Source organism: Cyprinodon tularosa, unplaced genomic scaffold (genome assembly GCF_016077235.1).
Source record: "Cyprinodon tularosa strain WSP-4 unplaced genomic scaffold, ASM1607723v1 ctg544, whole genome shotgun sequence".
NCBI classification, from domain to species: Eukaryota; Metazoa; Chordata; class Actinopteri; order Cyprinodontiformes; family Cyprinodontidae; genus Cyprinodon; species Cyprinodon tularosa.
In genome coordinates, this window is record NW_024039279.1 from 486,038 (window position 1) to 508,990 (window position 22,953).

The 22,953-nt window shown below is 41.8% G+C and overlaps 1 protein-coding gene across 1 annotated transcript; it reads left to right on the forward strand.

Annotated features, from left to right (window-relative positions):
- Window positions 1–208: 208 nt before the first annotated feature.
- Window positions 209–17,364, forward strand: LOC119796338. The gene is made up of 4 exons (XM_038304842.1): window positions 209–594; window positions 8,249–8,325; window positions 10,948–11,062; window positions 16,071–17,364. The coding sequence occupies exons 1-4, from the start codon at window positions 309–311 to the stop codon at window positions 17,057–17,059; spliced, it is 1,467 nt and encodes a 488-aa protein (XP_038160770.1). The 5' UTR covers window positions 209–308; the 3' UTR covers window positions 17,060–17,364.
- Window positions 17,365–22,953: the final 5,589 nt, after the last annotated feature.

A 22,953-nucleotide genomic window follows, 5' to 3' on the forward strand; every position in this document is an offset into this window, starting at 1 on the left:
GGCCAACACCAAAGAGCTGTTTTCTCTGGTGGAGGGACTAAATTAAAGAATAAACTCAATTCACCCTTTAACCAGTTAAATTATTCTCCTTAAGCTGTAGATCAAGAACTAAAGTAAGAGAAACTATCTAGATTTCACCTATAATATCTAAACTTGCTCTGTAATGGATTAGAAGTAGTTTTTGTGGCTCTCAGATGAGGGAATGCTCTGTGCGCATGCGCAGCTCCTTGGTTATCGGTTAAAGCCAGGAACCTGGAGCTGCTGCAGGAGTCCGTCCCTCCGGACTCCCTCGGATCGTGGTTCCGTTCATGCTGCAGATGATGGAGGACTGTCTGGGCTTCCAGGCGCAGATCGCCTCGGTTATCGAGCTTCTGGCCAATTCTGCAGTGGTGGAGATCTGCAAACTGGTGGAGGCTGGTTATGCGTCTCTGCGCGCTCAGATGGACGCGGAGCTCCAGAGGAGCCAGAAGGAGAGCGAAGCCCTGCGGCAGAGGCTGCGAGACACGGAGGGGAAGATGAGGAGCTGCGAGAGGAGGCTGAGGAAGAGCCGTCAGCGAGAGGAGATGTTGGCCGCTCATCTGAAGCCCTCTGAAGGTAAATGGATTTTGGAGCCTGGTAATAGAAGCAGCAGGACAGCTGACGGCTGTGGCCTTCATCCCGGAACCGCTCAGAGAGCCCTGCGGCCAGGATGGCTGCTTCCTCCTGCTCGGTGGTTCTGGAGCTGCTGGGTTCGAACCGCTACCAGAACCTGAACCCAAGCAGAGGTTCAGCTCCTCGGTGTGAGATCAACTGGTGATAACTAATGTTCTGTGGGCGTGGCCTCTCAGCTCCAGCTACCAGGAAATAAACCTGACGTTTGAGTGACGCCACAGCGAGTTGACATAATCCTGACTGTTAATATCCTTTAATCCAGGGATGTCAGATACACTGAGGGCCAAAAAACTAATTTGCTACAAGCCGAAGGCCGGACTGGTTAAAAGTTTATTAAAACACTAAATGAACATAGCCTATTGAACCTTGAGCTAACACATTAGTTTTTAAAAACAAAATATTAGTATCAATAATATTAATAAACTTTTATTATATTAATAGACTTGCTAAGATAAATAAATAAATGAAAGTGCACGCATTCTAAACCAAGATGCATTACTGTGCTGCTCTATGATCGAACCATCACTGCTTTCAAATAGCAAAATAAGAAGAAAAATCAAATCAGTTGTATTCTCTCTCATGGCTCTTATCTACATTTTTCCCTGAGTCCATTCAACTGAAAATTATGAATAAATAAAATAAAATACAAAAATCTATGACACACAGACAAAACAATACTTCATTCAAAGAAAAATTACGTCTTTTACAAAGAAATGTAAAAATGTTGTAATGAATCACAGCAGAGGATCCAGAATTCAGCCAGAGGTTCTTTAAAAAAGGAATTTATTAAACAAAAGGCAGAGCAAGACCAAAAAGGACCAAAGTTGAATGTGTCAGCAGAGGCTGATTGTAGCCAGAATAAAAGGAGCCTGGATGGAGGGAAGGCGGGAGGGTGGAGCTGATCCTGCAGGTGATAGAGATGCTGCTGAGTGAGCGACAGGTGGGATCTGCACGCCAGGCACAGAATACCAGGAGGGGAAGAGATGGCACAGAAAAGGCAGAGGTGAATGCCTGTGTAGTGGAGACCTCAGATCTGTGGTAGAGGCTGTTGTTGGAGGCATCTTCTTTTAATGATTTATCTTTTATTATTAAACCTGATTAATGAAGCTCATTCCATCCTTTTATCACATGTTAAAGTATCTTTATAGAGTTTCTGTCCCTCTTCTGACAGATGATCTGAACCATCTGTGTTATGATGTGACAAAGAGCTGGTCCATTTCAGAGTTTCTTTAGTTTTTTGGGGGGGTTTTCCCCGGGATCACCTCCAGTATTGAGTCAAACCCTCAGTTGGAATTCGCTGTTCTGTTGTTTGCAGTACCTGTGTCCAGTTCTGTCAGGTTCAAACTATACATTTCTCACTAGAAATGTAATCAAAACTCATTTTAATGCAAAAACAAACTCAAGTTATTAATTTCCACAAAAAAATGAGCGAATGTCGGCCATATATATATATTTTTTTCTTCTCCCAGCTGGAATCTTGAAAGTCACGTGACTAGGACGTAAAACAATAGAAAGCGTATAGGCAGAAGAAATGTAACAGTACCACAAAAAAATGGCCATTAATGTACCTCCACTACGTTTTGCAGTGTGGACCAACGTAGTGGAGGTACATTTTCCCATGAGACTGGGTTGCTCTGTCACAAAGTTCAGAACACTTAGAGACTTAGACTTAGAATGATTTTATTTTGTCATTTTGTACACACAAGTGTAAATAAAAAGAAACTTAGTTAAGTACAGGACTCTAGACTATTTCATCTTTTAAAGTAATGACAATCCTCTCTGGATGGATTTGCTTGCTGGTCTAATATTTAGTCCAAAGAAGCTGTTATTTATGGTAAATCTTTCATTGACTTTTAGAAAAAAAACTAAGTTGGCTATAATGGCCTTGCTGAACACCTGCAGACTTGTTGGATCCAGGAGTAGCCTGGTTAGAACCAGAGAGAACCACATTAGAACCAGATTGAACCCTGGTAGTACCAGAGGGTGCACCCTTAGAACCATAGAGAACCCCCTTAGAACAAGGGGAACCCCAATAGAACCTGCTAAAACCCTGTTAAGACCAGAAAGAACCCCGTTACAAGGGGGAACCCTGTTACAACCTGAGAGAACCCCATTATAACAAGGGGTAGGCAAGGAAAGGCAAATTTATTTGTATAGCACAATTCAGTACAAAGACAATGCAAAGCGCTTTACATGATTAAAATACAAGCAGATAAAACAGAATCAAAGCAAGTAGGAAAAAAAAATTGAAAAAAATGCAGAAACAAAAAAGAATATTGAAAACAGTTGGACTAAATAAAATATGTTTCAGTTGAACTGTTTAACTAGAACAGTTGAAGGCAATCCTAAACAAATGTGTTTTTAATCTTGATTTAAAGGAATTCAGGCTTTCCGCACTTTTACAGTTTTCTGGAAGTTTGTTCCAGATAAGTGGAGCATAGGAACTAAATGCTGCTTCTCCATGTTTAGTTCTGGTTCTAGGTATGCAGAGCAGGCTGGAGCCAGAAGACCTGAGTGGTCTGGAGGGTTGATACACTGATAGCAAATCTGTGATGTATTTAGGTGCTAAGCCATTCAGAGATTTATAGACTAACAGAAGTATTTTAAAGTCTATTCTCTGAGATACAGGGAGCCAGTGGAAGGACTTTAGAACTGGGGTGATGTGCTCTACCTTCTTAGTCTTAGTGAGGACACGGGCAGCAGCGTTCTGGATCAGCTTCAGCTGTCTGATCCACTTTTTAGGCAGACCTGTGAAAACTCCGCTGCAGTAATCAATTCGACTAAAAATAAACGCATGGATTAGTTTTTCCAGATCATGCTGAGACATTATTCCTTTAATCCTGGAAATGTTCTTCAGGTGATAGAACGCCGACCTTGTAATTTTCTTTAAATGCTTTTGGAGGTTCAAGTCTGAATCCAGTACTACACCTAGATTTCGGGCCTGATCAGTGGTTACTAGCTGAAGCGACTGAAGCTGTGTGCTAACTTTAGATCTCTCCTCTATTGGTCCAAAGATTATTACTTCAGTTTTGCTTTTATTCAGTTGAAGAAAATTATGGCACATCCAGCCACTGATTTCTTCTAATGGTACCCTTAGAAGAAATCACAGGGTACCCTGTTACAACCCGAGAGAACCCTGTTAGAACCAAAGAAAAACCCTGTTAGAATCAGGGGGAACCCCGTTGGAACCAGAGAGAATCCCATTAGACCGGGTGGGGGGGGGGGGGGGGGGGGGGGGGGGGGGGGGTCTGTTAGAAGGAGAGAGAGATCCCCGTTAAAAGTAATTAAGCATTTTATCATCATAAGCAAGTGTAGTTGTATGAGTCTCTGGCAGTCCTGCAAAGAGAATATCAAAAAGCCTCAGGTTAGATTTTTTACGGCGGTGCATGCCTATCAAAATAATTTGGAGTGCCTGGACCCAATTCAGACCGGTTTCTTCACCGATCTAATTTCTCTTTCAGCCGCTCCCCGGCTCTGTGGATGATAGGCACAATGCTTCATTAGGTTAACATTAAACATTTCAGCATGTGTTGTAATGTTTCACTTGCAAAATGTTAGGCTTCAATCTATCTTGAAAACATATCTACATCACCAAGCAACAATTCTTTCCTTCACATGGAGTTACTTCAATAACATCTATCATAAGATGTTAGAACTAGCATCAACTGTTTTTGTGGGCTCCCTGGCCCATCATTTTCTATCTAGAAATGTTTTGGCATGCACAGATTAAACAATATTCAAAATGTTTTGTTGCTATTTGAGAAAAAAAATTAACTGTGAACCAATTTTTATCTATTTCCAATTCTTCCATTTTTGACACATGGTCCCCCATGGATCAAAAGACAAAAGGGGTGGATAAATGTTTAGGGTACCATTTAAGTCCAACCAGATGTTATTTATAAAAAAATAAAATAAAAAAAGGGTAAATTCTAAGGGTTCCATTTGTTCAATTCAGATGACAGAACAAAGGACCTCATCTCAGCAAAGGTGGGGGCATGCAGCAGCCTCTTTAGCAGCCGTTCAGTTCACAGGTTTGGGCAGATAATTAAGTAAATAGTTCAGCCTCATAGATCAGCCATGGAGGAATGATGGAGAATAGGCTGCCCCTCAGATTTAAGAAGAAAGGAGCCCAAAAAAACTAGACTGAGATAGCTTGAATGACTAAACTGAAGTATTTAATGATAGCAACAATGGATTCATTTTAATATCATTATTGCTTAATTTTATATGATTATATAAACCCTTATAGAAATCTCCCCCCTTTGACACATGTTTTCTCATGTGTCAAAATAACAACAGTGTTCTATGGGTGTGATGATCCGGAAAGGAAAAGCATTTCAGATCCAGGGAAATATTAAGGGGGCCCTTATTTTATTATTTACAACACTGTTATGAGGTGAGACTTCCTCCAGTGTTGTTTACTGAATGCAAATCTATAAAATTAAAGATTTTTAGGTATGACAAGGTGGGGTACGAAAGGGTTCAGATTAGAATCACCCACAGTGTCTTAAGCAATGCTGGGATAGCAGTGTAGTAACCATCACAAACGCGCAGAATATGTGAGAGTCCTGTTATTACAGCATTTAATTTTGAGAAGAAAAGGTAACTATTGCCAATTTGTTACCAAATTATTGGAGCAAAACAAAAATCTACAGTCTCCCTGCTCATCCACTATACATGGTTAAACAGAGAAAGTGGATTGGAAAACATCAGAGTGGGAACCATTACAAAATTTTTCTTAGGTGAAAAAAAACAAAACTCTCCAGAGGTCATATATTATGAGGTTAGAAAACAGGCCTGATTTATATTAAATAATCCTCAGAGATCTCTAATGCAGCACATCATTAAAGAAAGGTACCTATAGATAAGAGAAAGATAGAAAATGTTGCTACAGTAGCCTACCTTATATCAGAGAAAGCTTATTAAAACCTGACCAAACTGTTATTGAGACTTATAGTAACTGGATATCCATTATTACATGGAAAAGGAATATCAATTTGAACATGAGACCAGCAACTCACCGGAGTAAAACATAAAAAAAAATTAAGGAAACAAATATATGTCTCTAAAATGTACTTTGTGTGTGTGTGTGTTACTTGCAGTCTGTCGAACCGGGGGTCGCTCCAACGGCTCCCTCACTAGTCGGTAGAGTAACCTCGCTTCGGTGCCTGGTATCCCCCTTGCTGCGAATGGATTCTGCCCCATGGTTGTAGCCTCCTCTCTGGCCTCCATGGTAGGGTGGTGGACCCCCATGATGAACTGAGCCTCTGCCACATCTTCCTCTGCCCCCATGTTTTTTGTGTGGACAGTTTCTGGCCCAGTGATCAGGTGTGCCACAGATGTAGCAGCAACCATTATTTAGACAGCTATTCTCGTCTGAGGCCTGCATGGAGAACAGTTTGAACAGTTTAGTGGCAGTTTTTCAGGAGAGTCAGCTGTCCCTCAGTCTTTAATGTTATTTTCCCGTTGCACATGTTTTCTATCTCAGTCCCTCAACTGTCCTCAACAGTCCCTCCTTGAATGAGGAGCTGGTCCATATGGGCTGTTTGCAGTCTGTTGAGGATAGTGGCTCCTATTTAGTGACTGTGGAGCAAATGTGATAGGATGGATACCCGCAGTTGGCACCGGGGATACTAAAGTCTGGTTGTGAATCTAGTTGGGGGTAAAATGATTGTCTCACAAGCCCCCCCGTTGTCTTCCTCCTCTGGTTCGACTCTCTGAGAACCAGGGCAATAAAAGTCAGATTTGTAGCCTTCGGTTTATGGGTTGGAGGTAGAGCAGAGAGCAGCAGACTCATGGTAAACTGGGATACAGGCTGTGCATTAGTAAAAAGAACAACAGTGAATTTTCTTAAGTTCTTCCTGTCATTATATTATGTGTTATATTCTATTATGAGATGTTTTTCTTTTTCTTTTTTTCCTTTTTCTTATTTTGATTGCTCATATTTACCCCGGATTGTTGTTTTCTCTTTTTATATTTTGCAACACTCGTTCTACCTTAGTGAAACCTACAACCTCGGTCTTAAAAAAGACTTACCCTCAGCCTATTTAATCCTCGGTGTTAAAAAAGACTTACCCTCAGCCTATTTAAGGCCTACCTCGGTCAGTCTTTCGACTGCCTGCTTAATGTTATAACAATATTTAAGTTTTTTACCTTTAAAGGAGTTGGTTAGTTTTCTTCCTCTCTGTCTCCTGAAGTTATTGTCCTGTCGAGATCGATCGACTCGGTGGAGCATCAGCCTATTTGAGGTAGAAGAAAAACCCAGATGGTTTTGGTGATCAGCCCTTCTTCTAGAATCCACCAAGCGGACGGATCAGCGAAGAATCCTGTTTTCATGGCGCCAATTTGTGAATTAAAAATGAGCACTGAGAGGCAATACGCATGGAAGAAAAGGTTTTATTTTACTCTGCAGAGGAGAACGACACAAACAGTTGAACTGTTAATTGTGGCTCTGGTGAGGTAGCTGTTAACCCCTGCATATAAAGAGAATTCGTACACACGAACGTTGAGTCTTCAGTTTATCAAGGAGATACATTTTAACCACGGCATTAAGGAGGCTTTGTGAACTCATTATCTCTCATGACCTTCCCTTCACCCTTGTCTAGAGGAGGGAGGCATCTGCTTTCTGTCCCCCTAAACATTACAGCATAGTGAATGTTCAGGATGTCTCTGTCATTATTCCTATTACCAGGGGAAACCCTGTTAGAATCAGGGAGAACCCCATTAGACCAGGGAACCACAGGGAACCCTGTCAAAACCACAGAGAACCCCTTTACAACTAGGGGGAGCCTGTTGGAATAAGATAGAGAACCCTGTTAGTACCAGGGGGAACCCCTTCAGAACCAGAGAGTACCAAGTTTGAACCACAGGGAGACCCGTTAGAGCCAGGGGGGACCCTATAAGAACTAGGGGGGGCTGTTAGAACCAGAGGGAACCATGTTAAAACCACAGAGAACCCCATTACAGCAAGGGGCAACCCCGTTAGAACGAGAGATAACCCCATTAGAACCAGAGAGGACCCTGTTAGAACCAGGGGAAACCCCTTTAGAACCAGAGAGAACCCGTTTAGAACCAGGGGGAACCCAGTTCGAACCAGAGAGAACCCTGTTAGAACTAGAGAGGACCCTGTTAGAACCAGGGGAAACCCCGTTAGAACCAGAGAGAACCCTGTTAGAACCAGAGAGGACCCTGTTAGAACCAGGGGAAACCCCGTTAGAACCAGAGAGAACCCTGTTAGAACCAGGGGAAACCCCATTAGAACCAGAGAGAACCCTGTTAGAACCAGAGAGGACCCTGTTAGAACCAGGGGAAACCCCGTTAGAACCAGAGAGAACCCTGTTCATTTGACTTATTAATGTACACTCGGCACCCCATCTTGACAGTGATTTATTTCATGATGTATTTTGACACCCCCCCCCATGTACCCCCAAAGATCACATCGATGAAGGAAAAACCATCTCCAAACCCTCACTTGGTGTCTCCTGACCTCCCGGTGGGTTACGACCCCCCACATTGTGACCCTCTGGGTTAGAAGGTGTATGATTTTAGAAACGTGACGCAGATCATCATTGTATATATTTCACGCTGTATTTTTCAGGTACCGGCAGCCATCGGCCTCTGGTGACAGCTGTCCCTGAAGCTCCTGAAGATGTAATGTTTCCTCAGGTTTTACAGGTAAATATCAAGCAGCACAGCTTTTAGATCCAGGACCATCAGCAACACATGAGAGAAACTCTACACTATGAGCAGAAGCTCCAAAAAATAACTGAAATCAACACCTCATTCATTAAAACAACCCAAAAGAAATGAAATTATAAAATAAATAGTGTGAGCATTTTCAATCCATATTGATTTAACATAAAAACCCAACATTTCGATGAGTTTAAAAAGGAGCAGTGCTCCTCTGACTGTATAGCACAGTGGTGGGGGGTTAATGGTTTGTTTTATGTGTACAGGGTTTAGGCGTCTTGTTTCATTAACAAATAAACTAAAAAAACTCTAATATGTCAATGTTTCCTAGAACTAAAGGCAAGGCAACAACTTTTTCATCGAAACAATTAAGCCAAGTTTAATTTAAATCAAATGTACATCCACAAAATATCTAGAGTAAAGCAGAATAGAAGTATTCACCGAAAATGAAGACAAATAAGCAACTGTTTCATACATTTTTTGATGGGTCCAAAATATCTACAGTGAGCAAAATAAGTATTTGAACACACTGCTATTTCACAGAGAAAACCATGTTAGAACCAGAGAGAAGTATATCTGATAGACAGGTGTTCAAATACTTATTTGCAGCTGTTTCATACAAATAAATACTTATAAAAATCATAGGCTATATTCTTATAGATTTCTTATCTTATAGATTTTTTTTTTTTTATGTCTCTCAAAGTGGACATGCACCTACGATGGCAATTTCCGACCCCTCCATGACTTATAAGGGGGAGAACTTGCAAAATAGTAGTGTGTTACCATGACAACTTAGACCTGAAAGGATTCTGCACCAATAGGAACAGTAGGCTGAAGTCATGTGAGGCGGAGCTCCTATAGCCAGATCCTTGAGCAGGGAGGCGTAAAATAAGCCACTGATATCATACGATCTTACAAATAAACATCTGATATTTTTAAAGAAAATTAACCATTAACTTGTGAGCAGAGATGTAATGAGATGAGCCGAGGCTTCAAGGCGTGTGTCAAGTAACGGAGGGGGCGTTTCTGCAAAATGCATATCGAGGCTTGCTTCATTTGTGGGAGGAGCCAAAATAGATGACATCCGAAGCCTCGCTACTCCACTGTACCACTTGACCGCTTCGGGAAGTGTTTCATAAAGCGCAAAAACTTCGACAGGCATTCAAACAGCCTCAGTATTCAGTCAAGATGTGTGAGTTTGTAGGAAAGTTGCTGTCGGTTGCATAGAGTTTGGATAGATTCTAAGAATAGATTGGTTGGAAAAACAACCGATCTAGTTGGTTAAAACTAGTTTGGTCAGATTAAACAATGTAATGATCAACTGCTGACAGTTGTAATGGGTGTTAAATAATATTGTTTTCAGAATCATTCTTACTTTGCTTGTGGGGTCAGCTGTATGAGAAGGATTTCTGCTTCTGAGCTTGATGGTTCAAGACCCAAATCAGACTTTTGAAAGTTGAGAGAAAACATATTTTTTTTTGGCCAATGCAACTAATTTGTATTGGTTTGCCCTAGTGCAAATTTTTACCCCATTTACACCACCCTTAAAAAACCGATCCATGCCGAGACTGGTCCGAGCTCGGATCAGTTAACCAGGCCGAGCTCGGTTCTGACGACCGTTTACACATCACGCTATCTCGGTTCCACGATTCATCGCCTCCTAGTGGCGATCTGCGGTAATACTGCCAGTATTAAAGGAGGAAATCAAGCAGTTGGTGGCGGTAATGCACCAAAAGTTGTTTGCCAACCGCCATAAAACACAAGAAGAAGAAGACTAAGAAGGAGGGAATCAAGCAAATCAAAATAGTGGCGCCCATCACATTCAGAAACTTATGCTTGATTATTATTGCTGTACTTCGGTGTTATTATTTAAAATGCCATTATGTAAAATGTTGAGTGGAGAAGATTTCGATTGTTGTTTATAGCTGAAGAAGAAGTTGTTCTTCTTCTTCTATTTCTGGAGGGTCATTACCGCCAACTACTGGAATGGAGTGTGAACTGCGATGTGCAGCCAGACGGAGATGACGCATTCTGCTCATGCGCTCTTGTTATCAGAGAACCGAGCCAGGGAAAAACCGAGCCGAGCCCACCACTGGAACTGGTCTGCAGTTATCTCGGTCCGGTTGTGTCTAGCTTGGTTCAGTTCAGTTTGCTTTCCATTTACACACGATAAGTTATCTCAGTTACTGAGCTCGGACCGGTCTCGGCACGGTTTTTCAAGGGTAGTGTAAACAATTAACAACAATTAACTTCCAACACGATTAAAACCAAAAACTCTGGAAAAACTATTATGTTAGAATAAAATGACTAACACCTTTCATTTTGTTCATCGTTGCCCAATTTGCACTTTCACTGTCTGCTTGTGCTTATTTCACTAAAATGGCAGAAGAACAGTGATTATCTCTTCTAAGACATTTAACACACGAAAAACTTACAAAAGATTTTTACTTCAAATGAACTTATACGGCAAAAAAACCAATTGCCAGAATTCTGATTATCTTACTACTTGTGAGTGATGTTAGAATCGACACGTCCAGGATGGTGACCTTCCAAGGTGTCCTGCAGGTTTGGATCAGTCGATTACCTTTTTCTTTGGTCTGTTCACAGCAAGAAGAAACCAAACTGCTAGTGGAGAAGCAGGAGAAAAAGGAGCCAGAGAGCTGCAGCCTGGATGTGAAGGTGGAGGTTAACATCACCACCGACTGTGGAGGTTTCTCCTCTGGTGAGCAAACCCACCTGTTCAGCGCTAATGCTAATGTCTGCAGCTAAACACCTTTGATCAGAGATGGCAAAAGTACTCACTTTCCGTACTTGAGTAAAAGTACAGAAACTTGTGTTAAAAAATACTCTGGTAAAAGTGGAAGTACTGATTAAACTTCTTTACTCAAGTAAAAGTAACAAAGTACAGGCTTGTAAAAGTAAAAGTAAAAGTAGAAACCACTTTTTTCATGCCGTTGCCTACATTTTAAATGGATGTCTGCCAATAGGACTAGATCTCCGTTGTGTTCATTTTCAATCATCTCGTCGTCCATGCTACTATGCTAACGCCACCGCCACCAAGCTGCAATGATTTGCAGCGAATGAATACCGCTGAATCTGTAGATTCATCTTGTAGTGGTGCGTCAAATGCAACGTAGATTCCCATCCAATTAGATTGAATTTGGTGTTGATGACGTGAAAAATAATAATAATAATAATAACGGTAACTCCTTTGAAATTATTCAAAACTAAAGTAACGAGCCAATTTTTTAAAATGTAAGGAGTAGAAAGTACAGATATTTGTGTAAAAATGTAAGGAGTAGAAGTAAAAAGTCGCCATAAAAATAAGTATTAAAGTAAAGTAAAAATATCAGAAAAATCTACTTGAGTACAGTAACGAAGTATTTGTACTTCGTTACTTCCCATCTCTGCCTTTGATAATGTCAACAATAATGCTTCATTTTAGCTTAAACTACATTTTTAGATTTCATTTGGTTGGCATTTTTATTGAGAGAATTCATTACTCATTATTGACAAATACAAGTCTCTAATTCAGTTTCCCATAAACAAAAGTTTGCTGATGCTGATCTCCTCTGGTCTCCTAGGTGATCCGTCCCAGTTTGTAGATTTCTCCATCTGCTTTTGGAGAACTGAACTTAGATTCTCAGTGGTGTCATTGGGAGTTTTGTGTCCACGGGTCCAGTACGACATTTGTTTTTAACTGTTTAAACACTTGGTTATGCTTTTTGTGTCACGGTTCTCTATCACATGTAGAAAATTAGTAGATCTACATCAAAAGGTGCCTGGATTGATGGAAGAAGCTGCTTTGACTGATGACGGTTCATCATGTTTCAATCTGTTCAGCAAGCTCTGCACTGGTGGCCTCATTGTACTGCAGACAGCCACACAGTTAGTCCTCATGTTGCTGGTCAGGCCTGTTTGTCTGGGATCCTACTGGGCTGTAATGAGCCCCTGGACTGCTTCAGCCAAAACCTCCTTTGATCTGAAACAGTTTAGATGCCAAAGAGGGACATGGAGCAGTGATTCCAAACCAGGGGTACGTGTACTCCTAGTGGTCTACGTGTGCATTGCTAGGAGTACATGAAAATATTTTATTTCTTTGGTAGTGAAATAAAATAGGGCTGGGATCAGTTTTTTTTGTGACCTAAAATTTAAACAAGCTTTTATCAACTGAACTGTAGGTTAATGTTATGTTTGAGTTCACCTTCAGCTTTGATACACATGCAAACCAAGCGGAGGAATAGACTGGATGGAGAGAACAGACAACAGCTCTTTTTCACACTTACCTATCAGAGCTCAGGTGTCTTGTTGCAAACAAACTAATTAAGTCAGTCTGACTATAATCTTTGTTCTGTCTTTTGTTCCTAATTCATCAAGTTTTAATGTGATCATAATGGAGTTACTCAGAGGAGCTCCAGTTTTTTAAATATAGGTTTATGGTATGATTTTGTTTTGTATTTATTTTGATTCCTAACTAACTTCCAGGCAACATCTATATGTTTTTTTTGTTGTTGTTTTTTTTTAGATGAAAATAATAATATGCCTAAGAATCAAATGCTCATGTTCAAAGATTTAGTAAAATACAGTAGTAGCCATTCAAAATGTCCACACTTTCCTTGGGTGGCCCTTGGCTGGCCCTTTGGTTGTCCCCTACAATTCCTTTTTAAACATCAATCTTTGTTCTTAAATATTCTTTCATGATTTGTGAACATTAAGATCTAAAAAGAAGCGCCATCTCCTGGTCAGACTCTGTAATTCAGTGAAAGGGTGGAGTCAGAGTAAAAATATATTCACCTCCAGGAGAGGGAGGGGGTCACTTCAGTTGTAGGGGATTTTGCTGGGAGTTGCAGGGAAGTGGGCTGCCATTCGGCTGGAGTTTGACTGGGAAGGGACATTTTAAATGGCTGCTACTGTAGTCTTTATTTTATAATCAGTTATTGCACAATCCTCTTTTGGACAATCATCAATACTTTTGACTAATGGTAAGAAAAAAAATGCCCAAAGTGGAACACACATCAAAAAATGATTGGGAACCACTGACATAGAGAACAGCTGATGGTGGTTTAAGCTGCGTTCCTATACAGCTTCACCTGTAAAATAAACCAGACTTTATCTCCAAGCAGAGAAGCTCCTGATTAGTTTCTCACATTAGTAAATAAAACTAACTCTGCAGTTAAAATTTTTCCTCACAAAAACAAAGTTTACTGCAGAATCGGTCTACAGCCTCATAAAGTGGATGAGTTTGCGATTTGTTGCTTTTTTTGAGGCTTCTGCTTTAAAATTTAATATCTTTGATCCAACCCGGATGACAAAAAATCCTGTTCAAACTGCAGCTGTTTGTTCTGTAAAAAATGAAACCATTAGGAGGAAAAAATAAACTAAAAAACCAGCAGTGAAATGGTTACATAACTGTACTCCGCAGCCCTTTGATTCAGGTCTAATATTCAGTGTTATGGCGACCTCTGCTGGTCAAAGTTCAGAATTTTTTTTATTTAATTTTATCTGGAAACCGACAACAGTAAACAAAGCAATATGTGGAAAAAGTCCAATATTTTTCCCAGTCATCTCTGCATCTGAAGCTCATGTCTGTTATAAAATCTTTAAACAGATTTTTAATTTTTCCATTTAAATCCTTCTGTTTACGACATATAATGAAAACCCAAATTGTCTGAGAAGATATGAATACCAGGAATGAGTTCATTAATGGAAGCTCATGGTGCCACACATTATTGATGCGCGTCATCCTAAAGCACCAGCAGAGGTTTCCCGTAGTTGGTGTCTGGGTCAGTAGGAAACTGCTGACCCGTCATAAAGACGGGAGATTCCTGAAGAAGCTGGTTGTTCACAGAGTTCTGTGTCCAAGAACATTAGCAAAAATTGAGTGGAAGGAAGAAGTTTATCAGCAAAAGAGAGAATCACCCCTCTAGAAGTGGACTGAGGCTGGAATCAGTGCACCAAGAGCCACTAATACTAGACATGTTGCTCTCCTCGTGTTCTGGAACCAGAGACGGCACCAGAGGCGTCTTACCTTAATTCTGCTTTTCCCTTGGAAATCAGGGCCTAGAGTCTGGAGGAAGAGCAGACAGAACCAGAACCACTATGTTTGAAGTCCAGTCAGTGAGGGTTTGGGTTGGCAGAGGATCGGCCAGTTCTGGTCCTCTGAGTTCCCTAAAAAAATAATTGAACTTTATCGATCTCACATTGGAGAAATTTACCTCTGCATTTAACCCATCCCCTTGGGGAGCAGTGGGCTGCCATCGTGGGGCGCCATGGGAACTGTGTGGGGTTAAGGGTCTTGCTCAGGGACCCAGAGTGGCAGTCTGTGGGATTGGATTTTGAACTCACAACCTCAGGATTCAAAGGTCTATGCCCTAACCACTAGGCCACCTTTCCCTCGGAAGTCCACAGTGTATGCAGAAATCTGCCAGGAAGTTTTAGATCCCTCCATTTACCAGCAGGACCTGGTTGCGCCCCACATTGGAAAGGAACCAGAATCTGGTTCAGTGAAGAACCAGCAAACCCCCCCCACTCCGAACCCCATAGATAACCCAGGCTGTATCCTAAACTTTGAGATTTTGTTTGAATGTTTGACCTCTGGGCAGGAGATCATCTCAGCATTCCTGGAGTCCAGCATGGCAGCCAAGCGCTAACCAACCATAGAGTTTATAGTAGCCTGTTGCTACGTTCATAACTCTGTAGGTCACCACACAGCAGCTGATAGTTTTCTATCAGACAATAATGGTGAATCAGTGATGTTCAAACAATGTGAACTATCCTGTTAACCTGCAAGATGTCTGTTATCCACAGAACAGCAGCTGATATAATTCATGCTTTTTCAGGCATTTCATGTTGATTTTGTTTTGGCCATTAACGGGTTAAACCGAACTAAATGGAATAATAATCTGTTATTACTGCTTATTAAACCCAGCAGAATTGAAAACAAAACACTATTTGTTGGAGTTTGTTCTCATGGTTCACATCGTTCCTGTAAAAGATTCATGTTTAAACCACATTAAGGTGAATCATAAAGTACAACCATGAGCTGAATGCTTCATAAAAGAAAGGTTTGGATGTTCAGTTTGTTAACTTGATTATAAAGAATCTAAAACATGAAGGCTGGTGAGGACTGTTCTCTGATTTCACCACCAAGGCGGCGACATCATGCTGGTTTAGGACTAATGTGAGAGAAATGGTTAGGTTTAGTGTTATTTTTAAAGTTGGGGCATAGAAAGGGTTAAAAATTACAGAAAATCAATGGGAGTCAACCCATGGTCCTCACAACATATAGCAAGATGAGAATATGTGTGATTTTAGGGTTCAGGCAGCAGTCGGACTGCCTCTGCTAGAGGAGAGATGAAGAATAAAACCTGTTCTTTCTTTACATTTTTTCTTTGCCTTACTTTGTTTCTCTGTGTCCAACAGCAGGCCCGTTATGTTCTGGTGAATCCACTGTTTGATCTGAATGCAGCTTTAGAGCATTTTCTGCTGGTTTAAGGTCACCTCATGGATTTAAGGCCAACAACGCCATGATAATCTCAGATTATGATGTCATTCTCTGATAAATAAATGCTTATTGATAGTTTAAAAGAGGTTTTAAAGTCAAATTATCCTATTAATATTTAACTTGCATGGAAAGAACATGGCTGTTGACCACTGAATGCTCTGGGATTTATTTTCCTTTCCTTTTCATCCAAACTTTGTTCTCTTTTTGTATCTTTGTTGTGTTTCAGCTGAGGATCCAGGTGAGGAAGCTCCTCCCTGTGATCCGATGGACACCGGTAACGGTGTCTACCTGTCCTCCTCCCGGTCCTCTCCGTCTCCGACTGATGCTACCATAGATCTGACCTTCAGACCTGCAGCTAAGCGACAGTCGGTCCATCCTCTGTGTAACAGCTTCGCTCGCAGCCCTGGGACGGTTTGCAGGGAGTTCACTGAAATCCTCCCAGGCGGCGATCTGAAGCCAAACATGCAGGCAGATGAAACCACAAACGACGACCTTCATCCCTCCAACCTGGTGGCGGCTGTGAAGTCAGAGGAGCCCAGCTCTGACCTCAGCCTGGACCTGGACCTGGCCTGGATGCAGGAGCGGGTCGGCCATCTTGGGGCGGCGTATGCGGTCGCTCAGCTGGGCTTGGGGAACACAAACTCTGGACACGCTTCCTCCTCTTTTCCATCGCAGCGAGAAGGAGACTCCACAGAAGGCCCCCTGGCCGTCACAGGGGCCCCTCATGAAGTGTCTGCGTTTGCCTCCTCCTTTGACATGGCTGCTGTAGCTGCTGCTGCCGTCATCGCCGCTCCACGTCCTCCTCCACCCGCCTCCTCTGTGAGGACACCCAGCCAGAGGCGGCCGCCCAGGAACGGAGCTGCTTTTTCCAAAGAGCTGCAGATGTGCTCTGTTTGTCGGCTAGTCTTCCCAAACGCTGCAGCGCTGGAGCAGCATCAGCAGGTGCACACGGGGGAGAGGCCTTACACCTGCCCCCAGTGTGGGAAAGGCTTCGCACAGCCTAACAACCTGAGAGTCCACCTGCTGGTCCACACCGGAGAGAGACGCTATCGCTGCACTCTGTGTGGGAAGAGCTTCATCTCTTCAAGTCACCTGAAGAGGCACCGCACCGTCCACACGCAGGAGAAGCCCTACAGCTGCTCTCGCTGCGGACAGTCCTTCAGCCAGATGTGCAGCGTCCGCAGACACCGGCAGCAGTCTCAGTGCGGCATGTAGACCACCTGCACTTCAAGCAGACTCTAAGGGGTTAAAGTCCTACTTGTCTTCAACTGACAGCTTTAAACTTTCCTCTGCTAGACCATAACTTGGGTTTCATTGTTTTTACAGGCGTTGAACAAACGGTTTGAAGGACAGTAATTCTAGACTTTAAAGACTTTTTGTTCATATTTTAAATGGACAAAGTGAAGAGATGATCGTCTTTTTTATGGTATTAAAGTAAGATTCCTTCATGGGTCAGATACTCACACAATATATCAAAGGCATCAACAATAAAAACTTGTCAGATTCTTCAAATGACGAAAGTTTCTTTTTGCATTTTCTGCTACAATCAATTTTATTCAGTTTAATTCTATAGAGGAAAATCACATCACATAATCTAAGGCAGGGGTCTTCAACGTTGTCCAGGCCAAGGACCCCCAAACTGATGGCGAGATCGAGCGAGACCCTGATTTTATATATTATATGAAATTGTGTGGTGAGTCAAACAGCAAAGCTCTCGATTTAGCGGTTGATCTACATTCCTACTCTCATCTATGGTCATGAGCTTTGGGTCATGACCGAAAGAACGAGCGGCTGAAATGAGTTTCCTCCATAGTGTGTCTGGGCTCTCCCTTAGAGATAGGGTGAAGAGCTCAACCATCCGGGGAGGACTTAGAGTAGAGTCCTCCACATCCAGAGGAGCCAGTTGAGGTGGCTCGGGCATCTGATTAAGATGCCTCCTGGATGTCTCCCTGGTGAGGTGTTCCAAGCACGTCCCACCGGGAGGAGGCCCAGGGGGAGACCCAGGACACGCTGGAGAAACAATTTTTCTCGGCTGGCCTTCGAACACCTTGGGGTTACCCCGGAGGAGCTGGCCCATGTGGCTGGGGAGAGTGACATCTGGCCTCCCTACTGAAACTGCTACCCTCGCGACCCGACACTGGATAAGCAGAAGATGGATGGATGGATAAAATTGTGTCATCTCAAACTGCTTATATAGTCATTGTATTACAGATGGAGTCATGTAATGAAAGTAATTTCACCCTTGGATTATTAAAGTATTTCTGATTCCTGGTTGATGGGACAGGTGTGAATGAAACGGTGCCCAGCTTGAAAGAGCTCCTGTGTGTCACTGAATGTGTGCATTGATGACTGAAAGACATCTTCTGCCTCCATTTATCTGTTTACTACAGTGTGTTGAATTCATGTTAATGTTTATATAAAGACATTTCAATTAGTGGAAGAAATTGCAAAGGGGCAACCCCCATGCAGTACCTCCGTGGACCCCTAGGGGTCGCAGACCCCCTTTTGAAGATCTCCAATCTAAGGGATCTTAACAGAAAATTTTCAACCAGATCATCCAGTCAGATTAAAGGTTTTATATCTCAGGAAACCAGCTGATTGCAGTGACTTTGGAGGGTTCACTCTTCTTGGATGGGCAGGTAGGGACAGTAGATATTAGATTAACTCTACAGCAATCCTTCACACTGAGCATGCTTTTAGCGACAGTGGAGAGAAAAACTCCCTTTTAATAGGAAGATACTACAGCAGAACCCGGCTCAGTGAGCGGCCATCTGCTGAGGTCGACTGGGGTTCAAGATAAATTCAGACTGATCTTATTTCCCCTCATCAAACTACAGTAAACCAGGTTCGTATACTCTGCTCAACTTAGGAGCCAAAACAGGAATAACTGAGTCCACAGTGGACCAGCTGGGTTCTGCCCGCTTCCAGTAGTCTCTGGGTTTTCTGTGCATTTGTCCTCCCTGTGCTGGTGTTGATTCTCTCAGGGTACTCTGGTGTTGGTGAAGGGTGACTAAGCTAAAACCTAATCTATAGAATTTAATAAATCTGAGGTAACAATTGGGATTGACTTATTTTGGTTCCACATGGTGGGTATAAGTAACTAAAAAAAAAGATATACTTAAATAAACTGGTTGAAATGTATCTCACATTTAGGTATACATTCAACAAGCTACATTCTCACTGAAATTAGGTAATTAATACCTGATAAGTACTCATCAAATGTAATTAAAATTAGGTAATAAACATTATTATTCAGAGAAGGTAAGATGTACCCACTAAAAGAAAGATTAATTTAAATGCTTTTAATTCATGAAATTATACATAAAACCAGAATAGAGTGAAGAACAGTTTCACATTACATTTTATGCAATAAACCTGTTTTATAACTTACTGTACCAACAACTTTAAATGTTGTTTAGATAAAGTTGGACATTAAAAGATATATGTGTTTTAAGACACTCTTTCTCTAGGCTTACCCCAGGCTGGCTTCATAAACACAAATAAACAATCTGCCTGTTGCACAGAACCGGCTCCTTCAAAGAACCGTAGTCATCCTCAGAAGTCACCCGTCACCAATCCCATTGGAAAAGACTTACCTCTACGTAATATTGCTGTTTTGATACAATTAATACATTTACACAACTGTAATATTTAAGGTGAAGTTTAATGACAAATTACAGTTTCAAAGCAGTTTAAAAACCCTTTTTCTGTCATTAATGGATGGAAGTCCTGAAGGCCTGTGCAGAGCAGCTCTGTGGGATTCTAAAGCATCTCTTCTTCCTTAGTCTGACTCTGGAGACAGTTCCAGTCATTTGGATAACCTCCTGCCTTGTTCAAAGACCAAAGAAGGCTCATCCAACAGTCCTCAGTGACTAGTGACCTGTTGCCCTGGCAACTCACGCCATGAAGGTCCTAGAGAGACTTCTGTTGGTTCATCTCAGCAAACCAGCAGCTATCAGGACCCCCTGCAGTTTGCTTATCGCTGTGCAGTGACGCAAAAACTGGGTATGCAGTGCATGCAACGAATAGGGGTAGCTGCACTCGAGGGGGCGTCAAAAAACCCCTCTAATAAATAATTTTTTGTTGTCATTTTCCATATTTAACAGCATAAAACGATCAATAACAGAGAGACAGCAGTGATTATGTGCCCCTCTGATGCGCCCCCTTCACCTCCCCTCCTGTCGCTCTCCCTTTCCACACAGGTGGCTTGTGATACGCCCCTAAGAGCGCTTTTTTTTAATCTTCGACTACCACTCGTAGTGCACACTTAACAGCAAGATGGAGCGCCAGAAAAAAAAACTATCCAGGGCGCAAAACAGAAAAAGGGAGAAGGATAAAGATGTTGGCAGGATGAAAAAAAGCCTTTCACTGTGGTTGAAAGACAGTAGGTAAGTTCTGTCAGTGTTAGCTTCAAAAACTTGTGAGTTCATATAGGACAAAAAATGAATCTGACACACCAAGGGATTTTCAAACACAGCTTCCTGCAGGAGGAGAAAGGTTGCCTGCTCACACTTCAGCACCTTTCTGCCCCCCACCAGAACAGCAGAGTCTTTTATTAACAGGTCACAAGTAAATGGGTGGGTCTTAGGACAGAAGACCCTGTAATGATTATCTAGCTGGATGCAGGTCATAAAACAGCATGACCCTGCTTAATGACCAACTGGCTGGAGGCAGGTCATAAAGTGAAATGACCCTGAAATAAACAAAATTATCCCTCCTGAGGACAGAATGTAGCATCTTATTTCTTCAATGTTTTATATGCACACATTAACTTTATAATCATCATTGAATAAACCTAACATTTCCCCCTGTTGTGCATATAAACACCTGCATCTTTCAATTCATACTGTATGCATAGAAGTAGGCATACAAGTACAAACATAACAGTCTGTTTTGTTCAAATCTTCAGCAACTCGCTTGGAATGCTGCCACCACATATTGGCACTGTAGGATGACTTGCTGTGGATCCATCAAAGACCATTCTGTTCCTCCTTTGTTTCAGACAGTCAGTTTGAGTCCCTAGGAACACCAGTCCAACGGTCATCACCAGGCAGCAAAACCACTTTGGATTTTCCATCTTCACCAGTCCGTCCAAGGAAACACCCACTAACCAGGACTCTAAAGGACAAGGTTAGGTTGATTTCTTCACCAGCGTTGAGACGATTGGTGCTAAAAAAAAAAAACCCCTTTGAAGCTGGACTTCACCAAAGATCCCTACCTTAGTTGCGGGGTCCCTGTGAAGGTAACTGGGCTTCTCGCTGAGGAAAATCTTTACTACTGTTCAACTAACAGAGTTTCATCCTGTGGATCTCACAATGTGCTTCTAGCATAGTGCATATAAACACAAGAAGATTTTGTTGAAACACTATTTACATGTTCCACACATTCAGCCTTCATGCCGCCATGTTTGGGAAAAATTGCTTGATTTTCCCATCAATTCCCATCCTAACAGATTAATGGGGTGAGTTGGTGATATTACTACAGAAACATAGAACCTTGCAATCTTTTTCTTTTTTGAAGGTTTTTTGACGGTTGAAGCTGGACTTCACCACAGATCCCTACCTTAGTTGCGGGGTCCCTGTGAAGGTAACTGGGCTTCTCGCTGAGGAAAATCTTTAATCAGCTTACAATGACTCTGGTGGATTCAAGTCTCTCTTTCCTGGATCTCTTCACAGTGGTGGGGGTTGCTAGTTGCACAATGTAGGGTCCTTCCCACCCTACATTGCCCAATTTTTCCTTTTTTATGATTTTAATCAGCATTCGGTCTCCAGGCTTCAGGCCTTCCTGTGGGGAAACAAAAGGAGCTCCGGGCAGATTACATGTTCTTTGAACAGTACTGTATCTGAACAGCTTCAGAATTCACTTAGTTAATGGGTCATCTTGTTCTTTTTCTGCCCATGGCTGTCCTTCCCATAAAGGTAGAACAAAAGGTCTCCCATTCGCTATTTCAAAAGGGGTCAAACCATCAGATGTTGGAATAATCCTCATCTCATGAGTAATTTTACCAAGTGCAAACACTCTGGTCATGGTTTTCCTGTTTCTAGCATGAATTTTTTTCAATCTATTTTTAATTTTTCCATTAATTCTCTCCACTAATCCTGCACTCTGTGGATGGTAGGAACAGTGATGTTTCAAAGTTATGTTTAAATGTTTGGACATTAGTGATACCACTTCATTCACAAAATGTTTTCCATTATCACTTTGTAAGATTTTTTGGATACCAACCTCAGGTATGATATGTTTACACAACGCTTTTGCTATTGTCAGCGCATTTGCATGTTTTGTGGAAATAATTTCTACCCATTTAGAAAAATTGTTCACTAAGACTAGGCAGTACTTGTACTGTCCACTTGGGGTCAGCTCAATGTAGTCCATGCTAATTACTTCAAATGGAGCTGTACCCTTGGTGCCTGTCCTCGCTTAGTTCTCTGATTTCCTTGTGAAATTTAAATTTTCACATACTCAGAAGTTCTGGGCGAGGAGGAGGAGTAGCAACAATCTTCCAGTCTGACTTACTGATTACTCCCAAAACAGTTAATACCTACAACTCTTTTGAACATTTAACCCTTAATTTCCCTCATCCAAATTTCAAGGCAAGAAAACCTCTTCTTCTTGTAACTTTGTATCGTCCACCAGGTCCTTACTCTGAATTTTTAGATGAGTTTTCAGAGTTCCTTTCTGATTTGGTATTAAATACTGACAGGGTCATCATAGTGGGAGATTTTCACATCCATGCTGACATTGAAGGCGATAGCTTAAGAGCAGCCTTTAATGCTATCTTAGACACTATTGGCTTTGTTCAAAATGTGAATAGTCCCACACATTCTCATCTTCATACTTTGGATCTTGTGCTGACATACGGCATAGAATGTGAAGAAATAACAGTATTTCCTCACAACCCTGTCCTCTCTGACCACTTTCTAATAACCTTCAGGATTACTTTAACAGAGTTCTCCTCCCCCAAAAGAAGGTTCAATTTTAGTAGATCTTTATCAGATAGTGCAGTTATAAATTTTAAAGAATCGGCTTCACTTTCTCTCTCCTCTGTGTCGCTGAGCAGTGCTGCAGAGTGCAAAAGTATAGCTTATTCCCCTTCACAGGTTGATGAT

Excerpts from the sequence above, each read along its gene's own strand:
- LOC119796338 (XM_038304842.1), top strand. The coding sequence starts at position 309 with ATGCTGCAGATGATGGAGGACTGTCTGGGCTTCCAGGCGCAGATCGCC. Across the intron at positions 595-8,248 it reads TCATCTGAAGCCCTCTGAAG|GTACCGGCAGCCATCGGCCT; the intron begins GTAAATGGATTT and ends TGTATTTTTCAG. Across the intron at positions 11,063-16,070 it reads CTGTGGAGGTTTCTCCTCTG|CTGAGGATCCAGGTGAGGAA; the intron begins GTGAGCAAACCC and ends GTTGTGTTTCAG.